The following is a 19,111-nucleotide window of genomic DNA, read 5'->3' as shown; positions in this document are numbered from 1 at the left end:
TTTTCATTTGTTGAAACTTAAGCAACGAAGTTAATAGAGCATAACCAGAGATTTATTTCAGATGTTGACCTTGACCCACAGGAAGAAATTAACATTGTACTCCAGGAACACAGCAACACTTTAATTTTTACTTAACCTTTCTTTGCAACCCTGCAGCCAGAGGTGGAGTGGTTTGGCTGGTGAGCCATTTCCCCATAATTAACTTAAGGGCCCCAACTCTTCCATCCCTGAAAGTATGGTCGAACTAGGAGCATGGGTACAGACAGCAGCTGGATAGGGTGAATTTGTATAAATCTATTGGCAGAGCAGTGATTTGCCTGGCTTGTAGACCTAAGACCCCTTAACACAGGGGTCTCAAACTCAACTCAGCATGTGGGCAAGATCACAGCCGTTAGGCGGGCTGCACTAGGTCTACAAAAGGCAACTGTTACGCAACACTTTTCTCACTGCAGTCGAAAACAAAAAAAAATCAGTACAACAAGCAAAATCGTACATGCAGTTTACTCAGTGTCACAAAACAACCAGAAACTAGTTCGCATCACAACTGCTGTTAACTAAGCTAATATCTAGCTAGGATGCTAGAGAAATGAAAAATACAAGTAGGCCCCTAGGCTTACTTAATTTTATCCAAAATATTTTGAACTTTGTGGATTAGTCTGTGGGCCGCACAAAATTGTTCGGCGAGCCGCGAGTTTGAGACCCCTGCTTTAACATTTCCAAGTCAAGAAGAGCTGACTCATCCAGTTCCCTGCCCCTCTTACCACCTTCTGTTTGGGCTTTCCTCTGCTTCAGTGGCTCTCAACTGGGGGCACTTTTCATAATGACATGGTTTTGGTTATCACATCGGTGAAGGAGAAGGAGGTTCTACTGGCATCCAGTGAGTAGAGAAACTGGGAATGCTGCTAAACTGGGGGTGTGCTATAGTGCAAATAACAATCAGGCCCCAAAGGTCAATAGTGTACAGTGGGAAACCCTGACCTCCCTCAAGCTGTGTGTATAAAAAGGGCACCCTAAAGGCAAGGGTGTCTTTCTATGTCTGCCCGTGGAGAGCAGATTCCCTTGTCATTGCTCAGAGGGAATCCTCAGCCTGATTCTGCGCCACATTCCTCATCTGTAAAATGGGAATAATAGTCCTGCTGACGGCTGTGGTGTGAACTAATGTAATGAACCAGTGGCCCGAGTCCAGCGTGGGCGCCAGCAACGGGATGGACAGTGAGCGCCCCTCCCAACTTCCCTTTGCTCCTGAGGACCAGCCTCCTCCTGGGAGCCCAGCCCCGGCCCTGCCGCTGCTATCCTGCGCCAGGCCTTATGAATGACGGCGGCCCGGCGACCTCTGACCCGCGGCGCCCCTCCCTCGCTGGCAGGTGGACAGCGTCTGCGCCAGGGGAGGGGGGGGCACCGCAGAGGCAACCTTGGCTGGCCCGCGGCCGCTGCCGCACTGAACGGGGGCGGAAGACTGCGGCGTGCACGGGGCCGGGAGGGCCTGCACCGGTCTGGACTGCCTCCTGGTCCTCCGAGCGCCGCGCGGCTAGCCCCGGCAGCAAACTGCGCCTCCGCCCCGCCTTCTCACCCCGGGATTGACACTGAACGTTCTGGGGAGGACGGGCCGGACTGCGCGTTTCGGCCAATTGGCGATCTCGTTGGGCGAGCCCGGGGCCCTTGTCGCGAATCTCAGCCAATCAGGCGCCTCGCGAACGCGCGAGTGGCCGAGTGGCCGGGCACCCGCAGCATGCGTCACGGGGCCTGGACCTATAACGGCAATGGAGGGTCGCAGAGGGCCAATAGGCGGCAGTGTGGTGCCGTCAGTCAGGGCTGTCTGGGCCAATGAGCGCAGGCTGCGGGAGCGTCACAGACAGACAGCAGCAGCGGACTTGGGCTGAGGTTCCCGGGCGGGCGCGGAGAGACGCGGGAAGCAGGGGCTTGGCGGGGGTCGCGGGGCCGCAGCCAGCGCAGCAACCCGAGGGGCCGCTACCCCCGCCGCCGCCCAGCGCGCTCCTGGGCCGCAGGCCGCCGCCAGCACCCGCCGCGCCGCAGCTCCGGGACCGGCCCCGGCCGCCGCCGCCGCGATGGGCAACGCCGCCGCCGCCAAGAAGGGCAGCGAGCAGGAGAGCGGTGAGTGCTCAGGCTGTGACCCCAATCTCGGCCCCCGTGCTGTCAGCCCCCGCCTTGTCCATCACCGCCTGGCCCCTCCCCCATGAGCCCCCCCCAATTTCTCTCTGCTTACCCCCCAGCGTCTCCTACCCCTTCTTGTCTAAGGTTAGGGCCCAGGCCCACAAAAGACCCCTATAAGGTTCCCCTTGTCAAAGGCCGCCCCCCACTGCAAAAACTGTGCGCCCCCCCCCCCAAAACCCAGCTGTCACTGCCAACCATGGCAGTATGACCGCTGGGGCCCTGCGTGGGGCCCTGTCACCACCCCACTCCTTACTTTCCTGGACCCTCTCCCCAGATTCTAATCCCCCCACTTCCTCACTCACCTGTCCCATAGATGGGACCCACCGCCAGACCCTAACCCAGGCTTCTGCCAGTCTTGGGAGTGCGTAGGATCTGCCTACAACCTATAGGGACCTTGGTCACTTGGTGACCACACCCCTCCCCCCTCAAGCCCCCGCCATCTTTCTCCTGCCCTTTCCCTCTTCGTCTTACCACAGCCCCGCTCCAAACCCACTCTGCCCCCTTGAGCTTTTCCCCAAGCCACCTCCAATATTGTTTTTCCCTTCTGTGTTACTTGGCATGGGGGACAAGATCTTTCTGGGTCCTCTGCCCCTCTCTCATCCTGTCACTCTGTCACTGCTTCTCTGCTTGTGTTATCTTTTCCAGCAAGCATCTTTCCCTGGCTGGGGTAGCACACTGTTTATGAACCTAGAGAACTGCTTTAGTGTGTCCAACGCCAAGTTTGCGCTGGTCTTGCTGGGTTCATTTCTTCTTCATTCCCAGGTTGGGATTTGGGGGGCAACAGCAGAGCCCCATCCCATCTGCTGTGCAGTGAGCTCTAGTCTCCTTGGAGGGCCCCTCAGTAATAAACGGTTGTTTCACAACTGAGGCTCCGTCATTCACCAGTCCCCCGGGCTTCTTCACCCGCTCCTGGCTCGGGATGAAAAGTGGGGGATGAAGAGTCTGAGTTTAACAAGGCTTCTTCAGCTTGAGTTGGAATGGTGAGAAAGGGGACTTGAGATGGCAGTCTAGGAGAGTAATGGGTGTCATCTAATGACTTGTTTGCCAAGGGACAGATTCTGATTATTCCCAGGGCTCAGCTTGAAAAAGGCTTGTTCTCTGCTCAGCACCCAAATTATGTTGGCCTTTTCCAGCCGAACAGAGTAAGAAATTTTGTATCTGGAAATGCCTTGAGAAATGGCCTTACTCCCCTTCCTCAATTAGTCCCGCTCTTAAACTGTTATCACTCCAGGCCTAAAGTTGCTCCTCAGCTAGGATCTACTTCCCGTTACCCAGAAAGAGTCAGAGCTGAAAAGGGAGGCTACATCCAAATATGTCCTTCCCGGTTACTGGTCTCAAACCCCAGTGTCTGAGTCCCCTGAATGCCTCCTCCCAGAAAGACCCAGACATAAAAGTCAGGGATCTTTATTCTCATACAGATTTAAATGGCAGAACTCAGAGTCACTGAGCAACCATGGGGAGAGCTGACATGTCACCAATGGGCAGGGAACATGGAGGCAAGTGCCTGTAGCTGAGTACTTGATGACAGAGAAGCAGGTGGGTAGTGACCAAAAAAGGTCTGCACATGAGCTTGGAGGGGATTAGGCAGGAGGGAGGGGCTAGGCCCCCAGCAGGTGAGGCCCGGGAGGTAGAAGGTAGAGGCAGGCAGCTAGCTGTATATTGCAGTTGAAAGTTGGGGAGATGACCTAGTCCTGGAAAACTTTCCAGGTATATCAAACACGTGCAGTGGGTGACATGGGGCGCTGGGGAGCTGCATAGGGAAGAAGATCAGAGGCTCTGGGAGGAACCACTAATTCTCTCAGAGCACAGGGCAGGAATGGACCATCATGGTGAAATAAGACCACTGTTTATTGGGCACCTAGGATATGCCAGGCTAAATTGTTTCCATAGATCTATCTGCTTGAGTAATTTTCATATGGGCTAGTTTCCGAATTTTCTAAACAACTCGCTGAATTTGATATAGATGGTGTCACAGAGGCAGTATTCACATCCAGATCTGCCTACCAGCCAACTTCCTGGACCCCCAAATTTCCCAACCCAGACATGCTCAAGTTACCTCCCTGATTCTTATTCTATTTACTTATATTTTCTTAATTTATAATAATAAAAATTTTGAATTACTTTTGTTCAGATGTAAACTTTGATCTGTCCTAAGCAGTAATATAAATGATATCATGGGATTACTGTGCCAGTTATATTCTCTTTGCTACAGATTGAAATACAATATGATTAGAAAAGTGAAATGTCCCTAAAATTATTTCATACCCTGCCAATGGGACCCATATCACACATTGGGAAATGCCTGAACATCCAGTTCCTTCCAGAGACTTGCAGGGGCTCTCATAGAAGGAAATAGAATAAGAAAGGAAGCCCCTCTTTGCTTGGAACTCTGATTCTGAAAGGATGGAGTTAGACAAAATTTGCCCTCTTGTAACTAGCATGGGGTGGGGTGGGAGTTAGGGGCAGTAGCCAGGCCAGCCTGCAGGGGGCACCTGAATTTCATCTGCCATACAACAGTCAAATTGGCGTAAGGAGAATGCCCAAGCTTTAGTAGGCACTAGTTAACCACCATCCAGCCCCCTGTGCTACCCTCTGGTGCCAGGGCAGGACAGTGTCAGCCTCTCTCAACAGAGTGGGAATCTGTATAGAGCAAGCTCTGGGGTAGTGGGGGATATCTGTATCCAAAGATACCAAAACCACTGGCAGGGGCCTCGAGCAAGATGCTAAGAGGGCAGAGAAAAAAAGACCTAGCACCTGGCTCTGAGCAAGCTGGAGAAATTGAAAGAGGGCAGTGGCCCCAAGAGGCCCCTGGGATAGGCAGCCAAGTGGGGCTCAGGCTTTAGCTGGCATTGGCCAAATTTACCAGCACCCCTGGGAGCTGGCCCACAAGGGAAGGTGTAGGGCCAGTGAAAGGGAGCCCCCAGACAACCCTCCAGGCCCTAGGGACAAGCAGATCCAGACTCTGAGAGTGAGAAGTTTCCCCAAGAAGTCCCTGGATAGGAAGACTTGCTGCCTTCTAACATGCTACAGAAGTACAAGAGAGACAAACATTTGTGCCATGGCAGTTGTATGGGTGCCCCAGAGGGTCTTGCCAAGGTAGCTTTTTTCCCTTTGCCCAGTCGGGCCTACCAAAACTTGAGGGTCCTATTTGCCCCTCCTCTGCCACCACTGGCCTTGATTGGGTTTCTCTTATTACCACCAACACCAACGCGCCCACCAGCACTCCCCTGGCAACTCCCTTGCTCCCCCTATCCCTGGCAGGTCTCTGGGGATGGGCAGTCAACCTAGTGTTGCAGGTCTCTTGAGCCTTCCCAGCCACCATAGTTTTGGTGCCCTGAGAAGAAGACTTGAGTGATGGCTTCCAGCCCCGATGGTGAGCCCCTGTTGCTATAGCAACTCTCTAGGCACTCTGCCCCTGAAATGAGGGAGGGACTGCAGTAGGGTTGGGGAGCAGATGGAGAGGAAAAGGCTGTTGACTTCTCATTGGCCCTGGAAACCCTTCCCTTACAACCTTGATCTGGGAACCTAAGGAATAGCAGGGGGGATGATGGGTGGCCCAGTTCAGACAAGGGAGTATGGTCCACCCAAAGCAGGGGTCCAGCTCAGAGCATGGGGGTAGTCCAGCCCAGTGTTGGGATTCAGCTCAGAATGGAGGTGGGTCCAGCTCAGTGATGGAGTCCAAGTCAGAATGAGGATGTCCAGATGGAGTCCCAGGTCAGATAGGCCAGTACAGAATGGGGATTCATCAGACTGGGGAGTGGTCCTGCCCAGTGTTGGGGTCCAGCTCAGACTGTGGCATTACCTAGTCTAGAACAGAGGTTCAGTTCAGAATGGGGTTTGGTATAGTCCAGTGTTGGGGTCCAGCTCAGACTGTGGGGTATTCTAGTTCAGAGCAGGGGATCCAAGCCAGACGGGTGGAATCAGCCAGCTCAGAGCAGGGATCCCAACCCAGGCTTGGCATCCCTCTCCCAGAATTCCTGGGACAACCAGGTTTTGGTGGGCAGAGAGTACTGAGATTTGTCTGGGGAGTCTGAGTCTGGGCTCCTGTTTCCTGCTGTGGTCCTGGCTTTTCAAAAGGTGTCTGAGGTTCTCTTTGAGTCCACATCAAATCCTGACCAGGATGGAGGCTGGCATACACACACACACACACACACACACACACACACACACACACGCACACTCATCCAGTGGAAGACATGGGCAGGGAGGCAGGTTTCACAAGTCAGCAGCTGGCTGAGTTTCCCTTCTCTGCCACTTCCTGTTGTCAGAAGAGCCACGTGTGCTGGGCACTCTGGGAGAAGCTGCCACTGACCCTCCACGTTTGGGAAAAGAAGGAGGAAGATGGTCAAGGCAGTCTCCCCCTCCCCCACTCCTGGGTTTAGCCTTTTGTTTCCGGTTTGGACTTTCATGGCCTAGAGCAGAGCCAAGTACAGGGCAAGGTTTGACAGAGGCCAAGGACATCCCAGGATGCTGTTCCACTCTCCACCCCTGTATAGGAACAAGAGAAAGTCAGATATACCCATTTCTCTCTCGGGGTAGCAGGACCAGGAGGTGATAGGGTTGCTCTGCACCCCCACCCTCCCATCCCTCTGCCCCACTGCTTTTCTCTCCAGCTGCTCTTTCTGCTAATTAATGGAGCTCGGGGCCCTCCTTAGCTCCCAGGGAGCCCCTGTCTGCTGTCTGGGCCTAAGCCTTATCTGCCCAGTTGACACTGCCCTGGGCACATCAGATACCATCCTCTGGGTAGTCCAGCATCCACTGGGGAAGGCAGGGTTTGCCATCCTGGGAACAATGAAGTCCCTGGAATAGGAAGTTAGTTTTAGCACCCCTCCCCTAGGGTCAGGGAGGCCAGCCAGAAGGATCATCCTGGGGAGAATCTTCCCACTGCCTCCTGCCAGGAGGGCCTTTGCAAACCTTGGCCATCCAGGAGCAGGTACCTTTAAATGCTTCCCAGGCAACCAGCTCCTCCTCCAGGGTTCCCCCGAGGCCCTCCCGGAGGAAGCCAGCTCAGAAACTGCATATTCCTGGTTCCCCAGCAAAGGGAAGGAAGATTCTAGGGAGATCCCAGAGTATCCTGGGATGGATCTGTGGTTAGACAATGGCCAAGGTAGGGACTCAGAGACCACATTCCAGTTCTGGCTGCAGCTTCTCCTTTGGGCCCATCTGACTATTCGTTTCCTGAGCTACCTGCGCCAGGCCCTCTGGGTACCTAAGCCACAGCCAGCACCCTGAGCCTCCCCGGTGAGGGGCTAATGGGTTCCCGATAATCCCTTCCCACGCCACCCCCTATTGCACCCTCTGCTGGAAGAGGCAGGAAGCAGAGGTGAGTATGGGGGCTCCTGGCTGGGGGTCTCCCCATCATTCTTCCTCTTTATCTGCCTGTTCCTCCTGGCACTGCCCTTCCCTTGTGCTTCATCCCCAATCTGGCAAACCAGTGGCACTAGAGGGGACAGAGAAGGGCTGTGCTAGGACTGCAGCACATTTTGGAGCCTCTCAGGAGGGTTCCCAAGTCAGAAAAGCAGGACATGACAGTCCTCAGGGATAGCTGAGAGTGAAAAGGGAAGTGGGACCAGGCATTCTGGATTCCTCTCGAGCGCACTCCTCCCTACATTCCTGGGTGGGTGAAGGTAGGATTCTAAGAAGGCACCATTTCCCCCACCTTCAATCAGAATTACTATGTACATTGGAAGTGTCCAAGGAAGGTAGTGTGAGTTAGGAAAGATTCAGCTAGTGAAAGCATTGGATGTGGTGCTGTCCCTAAGTCCAGAGAGGTCTCTCAGATAGTTGGTGGCCTAGCCAGACATGAGCTTAGGACTCCTGACCATTCTTTGACTGCCCTCTCTCTGCCTGGTCACTCTTTGTACGGTTTTTTTTTGTTGTTTGTTTGTTTGTTTTTGTATTTTTCTGAAGCTGTAAACGGGGAGAGACAGTCAGACAGACTCCCGCATGTGCCGACCAGGATCCACCCAGCACGCCCACCAGGGGGCCACGCTCTGCCCACCAGGGGGCGATGCTCTGCCCCTCCAGGGCATCGCTCTGCCAGGACCAAAGCCACTCCAGCGCCTGGGGCAGAGGCCAAGGAGCCATCCCCAGCGCCTGGGCCATCTTTGCTCCAATGGAGCCTCGCTGCGGGAGGGGAAGAGAGAGACAGAGAGGAAGGAGAGGGGGAGGGGTGGAGAGGCAGATGGGTGCTTCTCCTGTGTGCCCTGGCCGGGAATCAAACCCAGGACCTCTGCACGCCAGGCTGACGCTCTACCACTGAGCCAACTGGCCAGGGCCTCTTTGTAGGTTTTTATTGGCCAGTGGTCTCTCCTCCATCTGCCACTCATAGCCACAGGGAAGGCTCTTTTGTCCTAATGTTGGGAACATTGGGGGAGTGGTAGCTACCTGAAGGCCATATGGGACTCCTGGCACAGCATAGAGGTGAGACACAGAAGACAGGCAAGGCTAAAGTACAAGTGTACATGGCCCCTCAGGGTGACAACCATCTAGGTCTAGGAACATCAAGGGGTGGAGGACAGGTCTGTCTATGGGCTGCTCTGGTGCACTACAACCTGTCAGCAGTGAAGTAGTTAATTTTATAAGTAGTGGGGTCCAGCAGGTGACCTCAGGCCTGGTCAGTCTTCTTCACAATGAGAGTGAGAGCTCTGAGCCATCAGGGTAGGACTTAGCACAGAAAGCATTCACCACAGGGCTGCCACATAGGCAGGGTTCCTGAACAGCAGTGTGCCTGGCACCGGGGGGCACTCACAGGACAGTTCCATAATGTTCAAATTTGTCAGGCCACACATTTAAGATTTGAGCACTTAACTCTTCCCTTGTATTTTATACTTCAATTTTTAAAACTACTTGATAGCAAAATTAATAGTTGACAGATATATAGTATGAACCTCGTGCAGGTCACTGTCCAACGCCCTTTGCCAAGATTAATTCCTTCAGTCCTCACAACTACCCTACCAGGCCATTACTATTATTATCCCCATTTTACAGATGAAGAAAACTGAGGCCCAGAGAGGTAAGTAAGGTCAGTCACACAGTTTATCCAGGATCAGGCTGGGGTCTGAACTTGATCTCAATCCCAGAGTCCTGGCCCTTAGCTGATATGCTTGGCTACTTCAGGACAAGAATTACTCTTCAAGCCTCAGTTTCCTAGATTATTAAACAGAGAGAAGGACAAAAGGAAAGTTGGCAAGCTAACCAAATGAGATAGTAGAGACAAAGCAGCAGGCCCAGGGTCTGCCTACAGGAAGTCTTCAGTTTTAGCCAGATGGTAATGATATTCTCTTTAGGGTACTGAGGATCCTCTGGGGAGTGGGCATCAGGTGAGGCCTCCCTTGAACCAGCTCTGGAGCCAGAGCCCCTGAATTGGCAAAGGTGGGAATAGGGCCAGCTGGGCACCAAGGGACAGCTGAGCCCCCCAAGGGCGCCTGCTACCCGAGCCCCAGAGGCCTCCACCCTGAACAGGCCTTCCCAGAGAAGGGGCTTGAGGAACAGCCAAATCCTGAGGCTATAAATACCTTGGCTGGCCTCGTCCCTGGCCATGGAATGTTGGTCAGAACTGGGGCAAGTGGGGGTGGGCTGGCCTGGGTACTGCTCTCTGTCCCCCTGAGAGTGACCCCCGAGTTGCCCAGCACCCCATTTTGGAAGAGCTGAGGCTAGATCCCACATCTCTGTAGTAAAGGGGGCCCAGGCCTGAGCCCAGATTAGGACCCCCTAAAGCTGCCCTCAGAAAGCCAGGGCACCAAAAGCCCTGGGGGGAAAAATCAGACTCTGGTTGAAACAGCCACACCCCACTTTCCACACATGGTTATCTCCCCAGAAATACCCTGGACCTGCCCCAGTGAGATGGAGTCTCCCTCTAACTCTCCCATTTCTTCCTTCCAGTGAAAGAGTTCTTAGCCAAAGCCAAAGAAGATTTTCTTAAAAAATGGGAAAATCCTGCTCAGGTAAGCCCCCCAGATATAGAGCCCTGGGATAGGCAAGCTGATGACCCCCTCATCTTCTCATCTTCCAGCTTCATCCCTGTGACATGGCTAGGATTTAGAGCCCCGTGGAGGGTACCTAGACACCCATGGGGGCTCCTGGGTAGAAGCACCTGATCAGCTACTGGAGGATCCCCCATCCCATCCTACCACCCCCTACAACTGATGGCCCCTGCCCCCCATGCAGCTGCCAGCAGCTCCTGGGCCCCAGGCCAGGGCCAGATCTGGCCCCTGCCACTCACCTCAAGGAATGTGCCCTGTGCCATCTTATTTTCCACCCTCTGTCTTCACCCCATCACCCCCCCCCTACTCCCCAGGGCCCCCTCTGCTGGTAGCAGAGAGTATGCCCCAGACCTTGGCCCAGCAGGCCACAGGGAAGAGGGTCCCTGACTTTCCCAACCCTCCAACTACAGAATACAGCTCATTTGGATCAGTTTGAACGAATCAAGACCCTCGGCACAGGCTCCTTTGGGCGGGTGATGCTGGTGAAACACAAGGAGACTGGGAACCACTTTGCCATGAAGATCCTAGACAAACAAAAGGTGAGCTCAGCTCTGCCCTATAGGCTGGTCCCACCTGCTACTAGAGTGCTCTTCCTATCCAGCCACTCACCAGTTCTTGAGCCCCATCCTATGCCAGACTGAGGACTAGAAGAGCACCATCCTGCCTTCATGAAGTTCCCCTCCAGGCCAACCATCTAGAGAAATCAGGCACTGGGCATGGGTCAGACACCTAGCCTGTCTTCCAGGAAGCCTGAGGTCTTTCTGGAGGAGGTGGTATTTACACAGGCCTGCTTTCTGTACATATTTTTAATATCCTACTTATGCCAGGCACTACTGTAAAGCAGCACTGTCTTGCCTGACCAGGTGGTAGCACAGTGGATAGAGTATCAACCTGGAATGCTGAGGACCCAGGTTCAAAACCCCGAGGTCGCTGGCATGGGTGTGGGCTCACCCAGCTTGAGTGTGGGTTCACTAACTTGAGTGCGGGGTCACTGGCTTGAGTGTGGGATCATAGACATGACCTCATGGTCGCTGGCTTGAGCCCAAAGGTCACTGGCTTGAAGCCCAAGCTTGCTGATTTGAGCAAGGGGTCACTGGTTCGGCTGGAGCCCTTGGGTTAAGGCACATATGAGAAAGCAAATCAATGAACAACTACAGTGCCTCAACTACGAGTTGATGCTTTTCATCTTTCTCTCTTCTTGTCTGTCTCTGTTTGTATCTTGCAAAAAATAATAATAAAGCAACACTGTCTAGTAAAAATGTTACACAAGCCATGTATGATTTTAAGTTTTCTAAATCCCCATTAAACAAAAGAAACAGGTGGAAAGCATTTTAACAATATGTTGTAATTAAGCTAGTATATCTATAATATTATCATTTCAATTACATAACCAATGTAAATATCATCAATGAGACATTTTAAATTTTTTTTCCGTACCAAGTTTTCAAAATCCAGTGTGTGTTTTACACATCTCTGTTCTGATGTTAAATCTTCACTGGAAAGACCAGAGAAAGTAGAGAACTTGAAAAAGCAGATTGGCATAGACCAAGCTGTTCCAGATAGGCTTAAAAATTTTCCAGCAACTGTGTTGAATGTCAGTTTTTAAAATTTCACTTTAGATACTTAAAATTTTAAACTAGGTTCCCCAGTCTCCCTGCTGCCTAAGTGCTCAGCAGCCACACATGGTTAGTGTGGACGGTATTGGGCGTGCAGGTATAGACTCAAAGGATACAGTTGGCCCTGGCGGCAATGCTCGATTAGTTAGTGCATCATCCCGATACACAGAGGTTGCCAGTTCCGTCCCCAGTCAGGGTACATACAGGAATAGATTGGTACGTTTCTCTCTCTTCATCTCTCCTCCTTCCTCTCTCTCTCTAAAATCAATAAGTAACTTTTAAAATTTTTAAAAATGATGCAGCTGCATGCAAAGCAGAAAAGGCCCCAGGACAAGAATTTAGAGGCGACTAAACAGCTAGGGTACTGGTGTGTGACACGCCAGCTGGCCGCTGACTAGCTGTCTGTCACGTTATTGCCCCTGTCTGGGCTTTCAAACTGGTATGCTCACAGTACACACCCCTCAGTGCCCCTGTCACTGCACACAAAGTGCCTGCTGGCAATAGCCAAGGGCTGAGGAGGAATTAGCCTGGGGTCTGGGTGGCTGTGTGGCGTGCTCTAGAAAAGTATTTTGTAAACCCCCTACTCCTTGAGTACTACTATTGTCCATTTTTGTTTCTACTGCCCCTTCCTCCAGGACGCCTTCTCTGACTCCCCCTGCCCCATACTTTGCCCCACACTTCATCTGGGCATCTGCAGGCCTCGAGCTTCCCCCATCACAGCTCTGATCCCCCTGGGATGAGAGGCCTGGTGACTCTTGTATTCTTGCCGTGAACTGCATGCCACATGGGGACAGGCAGCCTCAAACTCCTTGTTGAGTCCCCAGCACCCTATCTAGCAAAGGTGGATTAAGGTCGATTGAGGCCCCAGGTGCAGAAGAAAATATTGGGCCCCTTAAAAAAAGAGAGGGGGGGGGAAATAAAAATACATGTTTACCATATTTTTAAATAAATAAAAAATATCATGTACTATTAATGTTAAAATTGCACATATGAAACCAAACTGGGTGTCATTAGAAAAATGTATAAATTTTCTCTAGGGCTCCACAGGCCACAAATACTCACAGGAACCATTCCGACCCTGGCACCCCTACTTCCAGGCGCCAGGGGGGAGGAGAGCCCTCTTATACCTCCTCTTCACCCCCTCTCCCCCACAGGTCGTGAAGCTGAAACAGATTGAGCACACCCTGAATGAGAAGCGCATCCTGCAGGCTGTCAACTTTCCGTTCCTTGTCAGACTTGAGTTCTCCTTCAAGGTGGGGCCAGGATCACCATTGTGGGTCCCAGTCATCAGGGAATAGAGGGGGCAGGGAGGGAAACTGCGCCTAGGAGCTACGAACAACCAGTGGCTGCCCTAGGGGTTTACCCACTGATGGGGGTGGGGGTCAGCCTGGGGCTCTGATACACCCAAATTTAACTCCTGTTTGATAACCTTGGGTGGTAGTGTTACTCAACCTGGATGACATCTTTTAAAATCACTGCTCTGTTTACAAAAACCTGACCCATGGTCTGTGTTCGAATCGCAGCTCAGCATCGCCTGCTTCTATGACCCTGGCAAGGGACTTCACTGTCCTGAGGCTCAGTTTCTTCATCTGTAAACTGGGGATCATAAGGTTGACATGAAGTTCCAAACACATCATGAGTGCCCTGTGTGAGCTATTTTGGGTGCCATCCTAAGCTGGACTTTGAGAAGTGGGGAAACCCACTCGGGGCCTGCCACCCAGGCAGTCACAAGGGTCTGTGCTTGATGCCATGCTCTACTGCTGCTGTCTTGAAATTCATAATCAGTTTCATAATTACAACTTTACTTTTGGGGTGGGTATAAATTCTGTAGCCTATCCTGGTTCCATTTTACAGATGACAGCCTGTGGCCCAAGAGCCTTACTCAGGACAGTCACAGATATGAGCTGCTGTGGAGTCCCCTCTCCAGCCCAGGCACCTCTAGCCAGCCCTCCCTTTCACTGCCCCCCATAAGCAGGTTAATGGATTTCCTTTTTTCCTCATGGGCAGAGGGAAGTGAGACAGGTAGCTCATTGAGCAGAATGCCTGATGCCTGGCATAAGCTTCATATAGGAGCCGAGATTGGTGTTGTCACCTTATTTCTGAACTCCTGCTGGCTGAGGGCACCAGGCTTTCGGGTGGGGCCAGGGCTTGGGGAGCAGGGCCCTGATTAGCTACTGCTCCCCACAGGACAACACAAATTTATACATGGTCATGGAGTACGTGCCCGGTGGGGAAATGTTCTCACACCTGCGGCGGATCGGAAGGTTCAGGTGAGTGGATTGCCCTCTGCCACTCCAGGCCAGGGGTTGTCCACAGGCGATGTCACATAATCAAGCCATCTAGGGACATGGAGATGGCCTCTCCAATCCTTGTGGTTTCTCATTCTCCCCAAGTTGAAGAAACTGCAATGTCTCAACTACCACAAAACAAAACAAACATGGTAACTTAAGTATCTCCATTTGATGGCAATCTTATACAGCTTTTAAATTTATGCTATTGTTTTATTTTGTTTATTCGTGTAACTATGCACTTTACATACAATAAAATGCATAGGTCTTCAGTATTCTGTTCTATGAATTTTGACAGTTGCATACATTTGTGTAATTACCACCCAAAACACCATATTGAGCATTTCATCTCCCCAGAAAATTCTTCGAACACCTTTCTTGGCAGATTACCACCCTGACAAAGGCAGTTGTCCCTTCTGCCTTAAACACCATAGAATATGTTTAGTCTAGGTTTGGACTTTATATAAATGGCATTGCATAGTTCATATTCTTTTGTCCTTTTCTTCTTTCTCTTCACATAATTGTTTTGAAATCTAGCCACTGGTTTGAGCATATGCATCATTTGTCCTGGTGGTAGTGTTGGGTAGGATTCCATTGTATGAGTCTGTCACAATCTGTGACACTATTCCTCTGTTGATGGACACCTGGGCTCTTCCCAGTTTGGAGCTCTATGTGAATAAGGCTCTTCCTCTTAAATATTTGGATAGCTAGGTTGGAGGCCACTCTGTAGACCCACCTGCTAGACCACTTGGGGGTAGATGGGTCCTGCTGGGTATAGCCACCCATAATTACCCATCCTCTCTCCACCTGTCCCCACCAGCGAGCCCCATGCCCGCTTCTACGCCGCCCAGATTGTTCTGACCTTCGAGTACCTGCACTCACTTGATCTCATCTACCGGGACCTGAAGCCGGAGAACCTTCTCATCGACCAGCAGGGCTATATTCAGGTACCCGCTGGGCCGAGCAAGGGACAGCCTCAGGTGGCCATGGCCTGGACCCTCTCTCCCTCCCTCTCGACCAGCCCCACTCTTGTGCCCTCAGGTGACAGACTTTGGTTTTGCCAAGCGTGTGAAAGGCCGCACTTGGACCTTGTGTGGGACCCCCGAGTACCTGGCTCCTGAGATCATCCTGAGCAAAGTAGGCACCTCCCCACCCTGCCTGCTGCCCGTGGGGCCCACTCTACCCATGCTCCTTTTTCACCCTTCTCCCCTCTTCCTGCACCCCGTTCTTACTCCAGGGCTACAACAAGGCTGTGGACTGGTGGGCCTTAGGGGTTCTCATCTACGAGATGGCTGCTGGCTACCCACCATTCTTCGCTGACCAGCCCATTCAGATCTACGAGAAGATTGTTTCTGGGAAGGTGAGGCCTGGATGCAGGGGCTCCACCCAGGACAGACCCTTCCCCACCTACTATCATTGTCAAAACAATGGAGCAGTTCATTAAGTCAGGCCAAGCAGTGAAGCCGAGTACATCAGCCATGCTAACTGAGGTCAGAATTTCACACAACCTCACTGGCTATTCCTGCACCCACAGTGCCAACCTCCCGAGGGCTTCCAAAACCCCAGGCCTCACCTGCACTCCCGTCCTGCCCAATGTGAGGTTTTACTCACCCCAGTCCTCACCCTTTGAGTTTTCACAAGTTTCACAGCAGAAAAGCTAATGTGTTTGGTTCCCAGACTCCACTGGGCAGTCATTTGGTGTGTACAGCCTATACCCTCTTTCTCAAATGCAGAGTTCCTAACTCAGAGGTTGCAGATAAAGGGACTGTTAGAGCTGTCTCTACAGAGAGCACCCCCTCCATTTTTCCCAGCACTCTGAGGGACTGAGCAAGCTGAGGCATGGAGAGGGGATATATTTGGTCCAAGACCCAAGGGCCTGAGAAGACAAAACCCCACTTTTGCCTTCACCCATCTCTCTGGGGGGACCCAACCATCCCTCCATCTGACCCAGGAAATGGTGCAAGCAACTCCCAGCTCAGCCCGGGTGGGTAGACCCACTCCAGGTACCAGTGCCACTCCTTAGCTTTCCTCGAGGGGGCAGGGGTAAGTGCCTGCCCCCTCGGAGCCTCATCTTACCCACCTGAGAGCTGGGGAACCAGCCACCTGCCTCTCAGGGAGATTGAGAGAAATTAAAAGCTGAAAAGTGGGGGTTACAAAAAGGAAAAAATGAAATGTCTGCACCAGGCACAATAGAAATTGCCAAGAGAATGGCCCAAAGTGGGAAACAAAGAAAAAGCCATAGAAAGTTCCAAGAGGGGAAAGGAGAAGAGCATAAATCCTTTCTTTGTAGCATTTCACAGTTCCCACGCACCCTCAGCAGTATTATCTCCCTCATGCAACCCTGGGATATCTGCCCTGTGCAGGAAAGGCAGGCACAGGCCCAGAGAGGTTAAAGGCCATGGCCAAGGTCACAGCCTATAAGAGGCAGAGCAGTGCTGGAAATTGGTTCTTGTAGCTGTAAGTCCAGTGAACAGTTGCATATGAGACTGGGTTCAGAGCATTTGGGGAAAGTTTCTGGAAGATTTGAAGAACCTTAGCTATGCAAAAAGAAAAATAGAAGAATAGTAACTTCTCATAAGCATGGATATTTCTGAAGTCCCCAGACCCCAGCAGAGCCACCTTAGAAAGCAGTAGCTAAAAATGCAAGTTCTGGAGTCTAAGAGACCCAAGTTGGAGCCACCCTGTTCTATTCCTCTTTGTGACCTTGGGTATGCTGTTTAACCCTTTTGAGCCTTAGTTTCTTCTTTAAAATGGGAACCATCATAGCACTTAACTTGGAACAGCAGTTCTCAAAGTGGTCCCCTCTCCATCACCATCAGCATGGCCAGGAAACTAGCTAGAAATGCAGACTCTCAGGCCCCAACCCAGACCTTCTGAATCAGAAACTGCAACAGGCCCCATGAGCTGTTTTAATGGGATTCTGATGCACACTCAAGTTGGTCCTCTGCCCTTTAGGACTGTTGGATGGCAAAGGGAGTGTTCTGGGGTCCCCAAGCTCCAAGCCAGTTTCCCACCTTGTCTGTGTCCCCTTGTCCCCACCCCCAGGTGCGGTTCCCATCCCACTTCAGCTCGGACCTGAAGGATTTGCTGCGGAACCTCCTGCAGGTGGACCTTACCAAGCGCTTTGGGAACCTCAAGAATGGGGTCAACGACATCAAGAACCACAAGTGGTTTGCCACAACTGACTGGATTGCAATCTACCAGAGGAAGGTGGGGGCCTCCTCTCCTCCCTGGGTACACTGAGGACTTTAGGGGCAGGCCAAGAGCCAGGGAGGGCTGCCAGGAAAGACAGAAAGGGAAGAATTTGAAAATAAGCCATGGGCTCTGGGTCATTCTAGCTGGGGCAGTTTAAAGCAATAGAGGTCTAGAAATGGGATTGTGGGGTCACTTGGCACCACGTAGTGAGCTTGGGCAGCAGAGGCTGCTCTCTGGAAAGACATTTTCCCATTGGTGAGCTGGCTATAAGAAGATTCTTGGGTTGTTAAGGTGAGTTCACATCCTAATGCTAAGCTCAGGCCTGAGTCTGAGTAAGTTATCTTGTGAATGTTAGCCCATTCTTATTTATTGTTTGTTGTTTTTTACAAGCAAAAGTTTATTTAGAAAGTCACAGAGGTAGAAGTGAATCATGGAAGAAGTGAGCCAGCCGGGCCGTGTGGGCTCCAGAAGCAAGGTACAGAGGCAAAAGAAAGGCCCTTGGAGCTTGGGGGGGGGGGGGGGGAGAGAGAGAGAGAGAGAGAGAGAGAGAGGCAAGGAAAATGTGCCTAGGGGGAAGGAGAGGGCAAAGGTGCAGGCATGCTCAAGAGAGGGAGGACACTCATATTTATTGTTTTAACAAGGCTTATGTTGACTGCTGAGGTCTGGGTGGTTCTTGACCCTTCTCCAGGTGGAAGCTCCCTTCATACCAAAGTTTAAAGGCCCTGGGGACACAAGTAACTTTGATGACTATGAAGAAGAAGAGATCCGAGTCTCCATCAATGAGAAGTGTGGCAAGGAGTTTTCTGAGTTTTAGGGGTGTGCCTATGCCCTCAAGGGATTTCTTTCTTTTTTTGTGGGGGGTGGGGGGGAGGGAGGGTTGGATTGAACAGCCAGAGGGCCCCAGAGTTCCTTGCATCTAATTTCACCCCCACCTCACCCTTCAGGGTAGGGAAGCAGGAAGCCCAGATACTCTGAGGGACAGAAACACCAGCTGCTCCCCCTCACCCCTTCACCCTCCTGCCCTCCCTAATGCTTTGTCTTCCTTCACCCCAGCCTACTTCTGCTTGTTTTAAAGGAGTGTCTCAGTTCTAGTCAGACCAGGTCTTGCTAGTGTATCCAGAGACAAGGTGTGGAAAGAGGGGCCCAAACTTAACTCCAGCCCCTTTTCCTCCCCACCTCCCTCACCAAACCACCAGCAAACTTGCTAAGGGAGAATAAAAGAATGGCCAACCTTCCCTTCAAAACAACCTTGCCTGGGAAGGAGAGATTTTAGTGACATGTGCAGTGGGCTACTTGCTAGATTTTTTTTTTAAACCACTTACAAACTTATTTACGTTACACCAGTGCCTCCCTCCCATCTTCCTATACCCTCTTCTTATCCCCCCTCTGCAAATCCATTTTAAGAAGCCTGGGAAGCAGATTGACTTGTAAAGGAAAGAGCTGGGGTTCCAACCTCTCCCCCAAGCTGCTGATTTCCCTGAAGGGTCTCAGCCCCTTTAGGAAGCCCCTACCCCCTTATACCCCAACAGACCTTTCTTCACTTTACCCTTGGGCTTTGGGACCCATTCAAAGCAGCTGCCCCTCTCGCTGCTAAGGAGTTGTACCCCAAAAAGATAGAAGGGGAGCCCCAAGCCCAGGGTCCTTCTTCCCAGCAGCACTCTCCCAAATTCCTTAATTTTATTCTCAGCTGGATTTTAATGCCCAGCCTCCTCTCAACTCGGGAAGGCAACCCCCTAAAAAAGAGGCAAAGACCCCGTTCCCCTCTGTGGTCAGGGTTCACTGCCTGGGTTGCTCGGGAGGGACTGTTTTATTTACCCAGCATCCCCTCCTAACCCCCTCATCCTGGGCGCTCCTC

The 19,111-nt window shown here is 51.9% G+C and overlaps 2 protein-coding genes across 2 annotated transcripts; both read left to right on the top strand.

The window, feature by feature from the left end:
- The first annotated feature begins 1,840 nt into the window (after nt 1-1,840).
- Nucleotides 1,841-18,980, top strand: PRKACA (protein kinase cAMP-activated catalytic subunit alpha). The gene is made up of 10 exons (XM_066272045.1): nt 1,841-2,112; nt 10,057-10,118; nt 10,568-10,696; nt 12,928-13,026; nt 13,961-14,043; nt 14,882-15,008; nt 15,103-15,198; nt 15,299-15,421; nt 17,107-17,271; nt 17,945-18,980. Exons 1-10 carry the CDS (start codon nt 2,067-2,069, stop codon nt 18,068-18,070), a joined length of 1,056 nt encoding a protein of 351 aa, XP_066128142.1. The 5' UTR covers nt 1,841-2,066; the 3' UTR covers nt 18,071-18,980.
- On the top strand, nt 7,252-7,489 carry SMIM46 (small integral membrane protein 46). The gene has a single exon (XM_066253324.1). The coding sequence runs from the start codon at nt 7,252-7,254 to the stop codon at nt 7,402-7,404; it is 153 nt and encodes a 50-aa protein (XP_066109421.1). The 3' UTR covers nt 7,405-7,489.
- Nucleotides 18,981-19,111: the final 131 nt, after the last annotated feature.

This window comes from Saccopteryx bilineata, chromosome 1, assembly GCF_036850765.1.
Source record: "Saccopteryx bilineata isolate mSacBil1 chromosome 1, mSacBil1_pri_phased_curated, whole genome shotgun sequence".
Classification (NCBI taxonomy): domain Eukaryota; kingdom Metazoa; phylum Chordata; class Mammalia; order Chiroptera; family Emballonuridae; genus Saccopteryx; species Saccopteryx bilineata.
The sequence above is the reverse complement of the archived record's forward strand: the minus strand, read 5'-3'. Positions and strand labels throughout refer to the sequence as shown.

What these genes read in the sequence shown, in the direction of transcription:
- SMIM46 (XM_066253324.1), top strand. Translation starts at nt 7,252, where the DNA reads ATGGATCTGTGGTTAGACAATGGCCAAGGTAGGGACTCAGAGACCACA.
- PRKACA (XM_066272045.1), top strand. Translation starts at nt 2,067, where the DNA reads ATGGGCAACGCCGCCGCCGCCAAGAAGGGCAGCGAGCAGGAGAGCG. An exon ending in CGGCGGATCGGAAGGTTCAG is followed by an intron (nt 14,044 to 14,881) that starts GTGAGTGGATTG and finishes TGTCCCCACCAG; the next exon opens with CGAGCCCCATGCCCGCTTCT. An exon ending in ACCAGCAGGGCTATATTCAG is followed by an intron (nt 15,009 to 15,102) that starts GTACCCGCTGGG and finishes TTGTGCCCTCAG; the next exon opens with GTGACAGACTTTGGTTTTGC.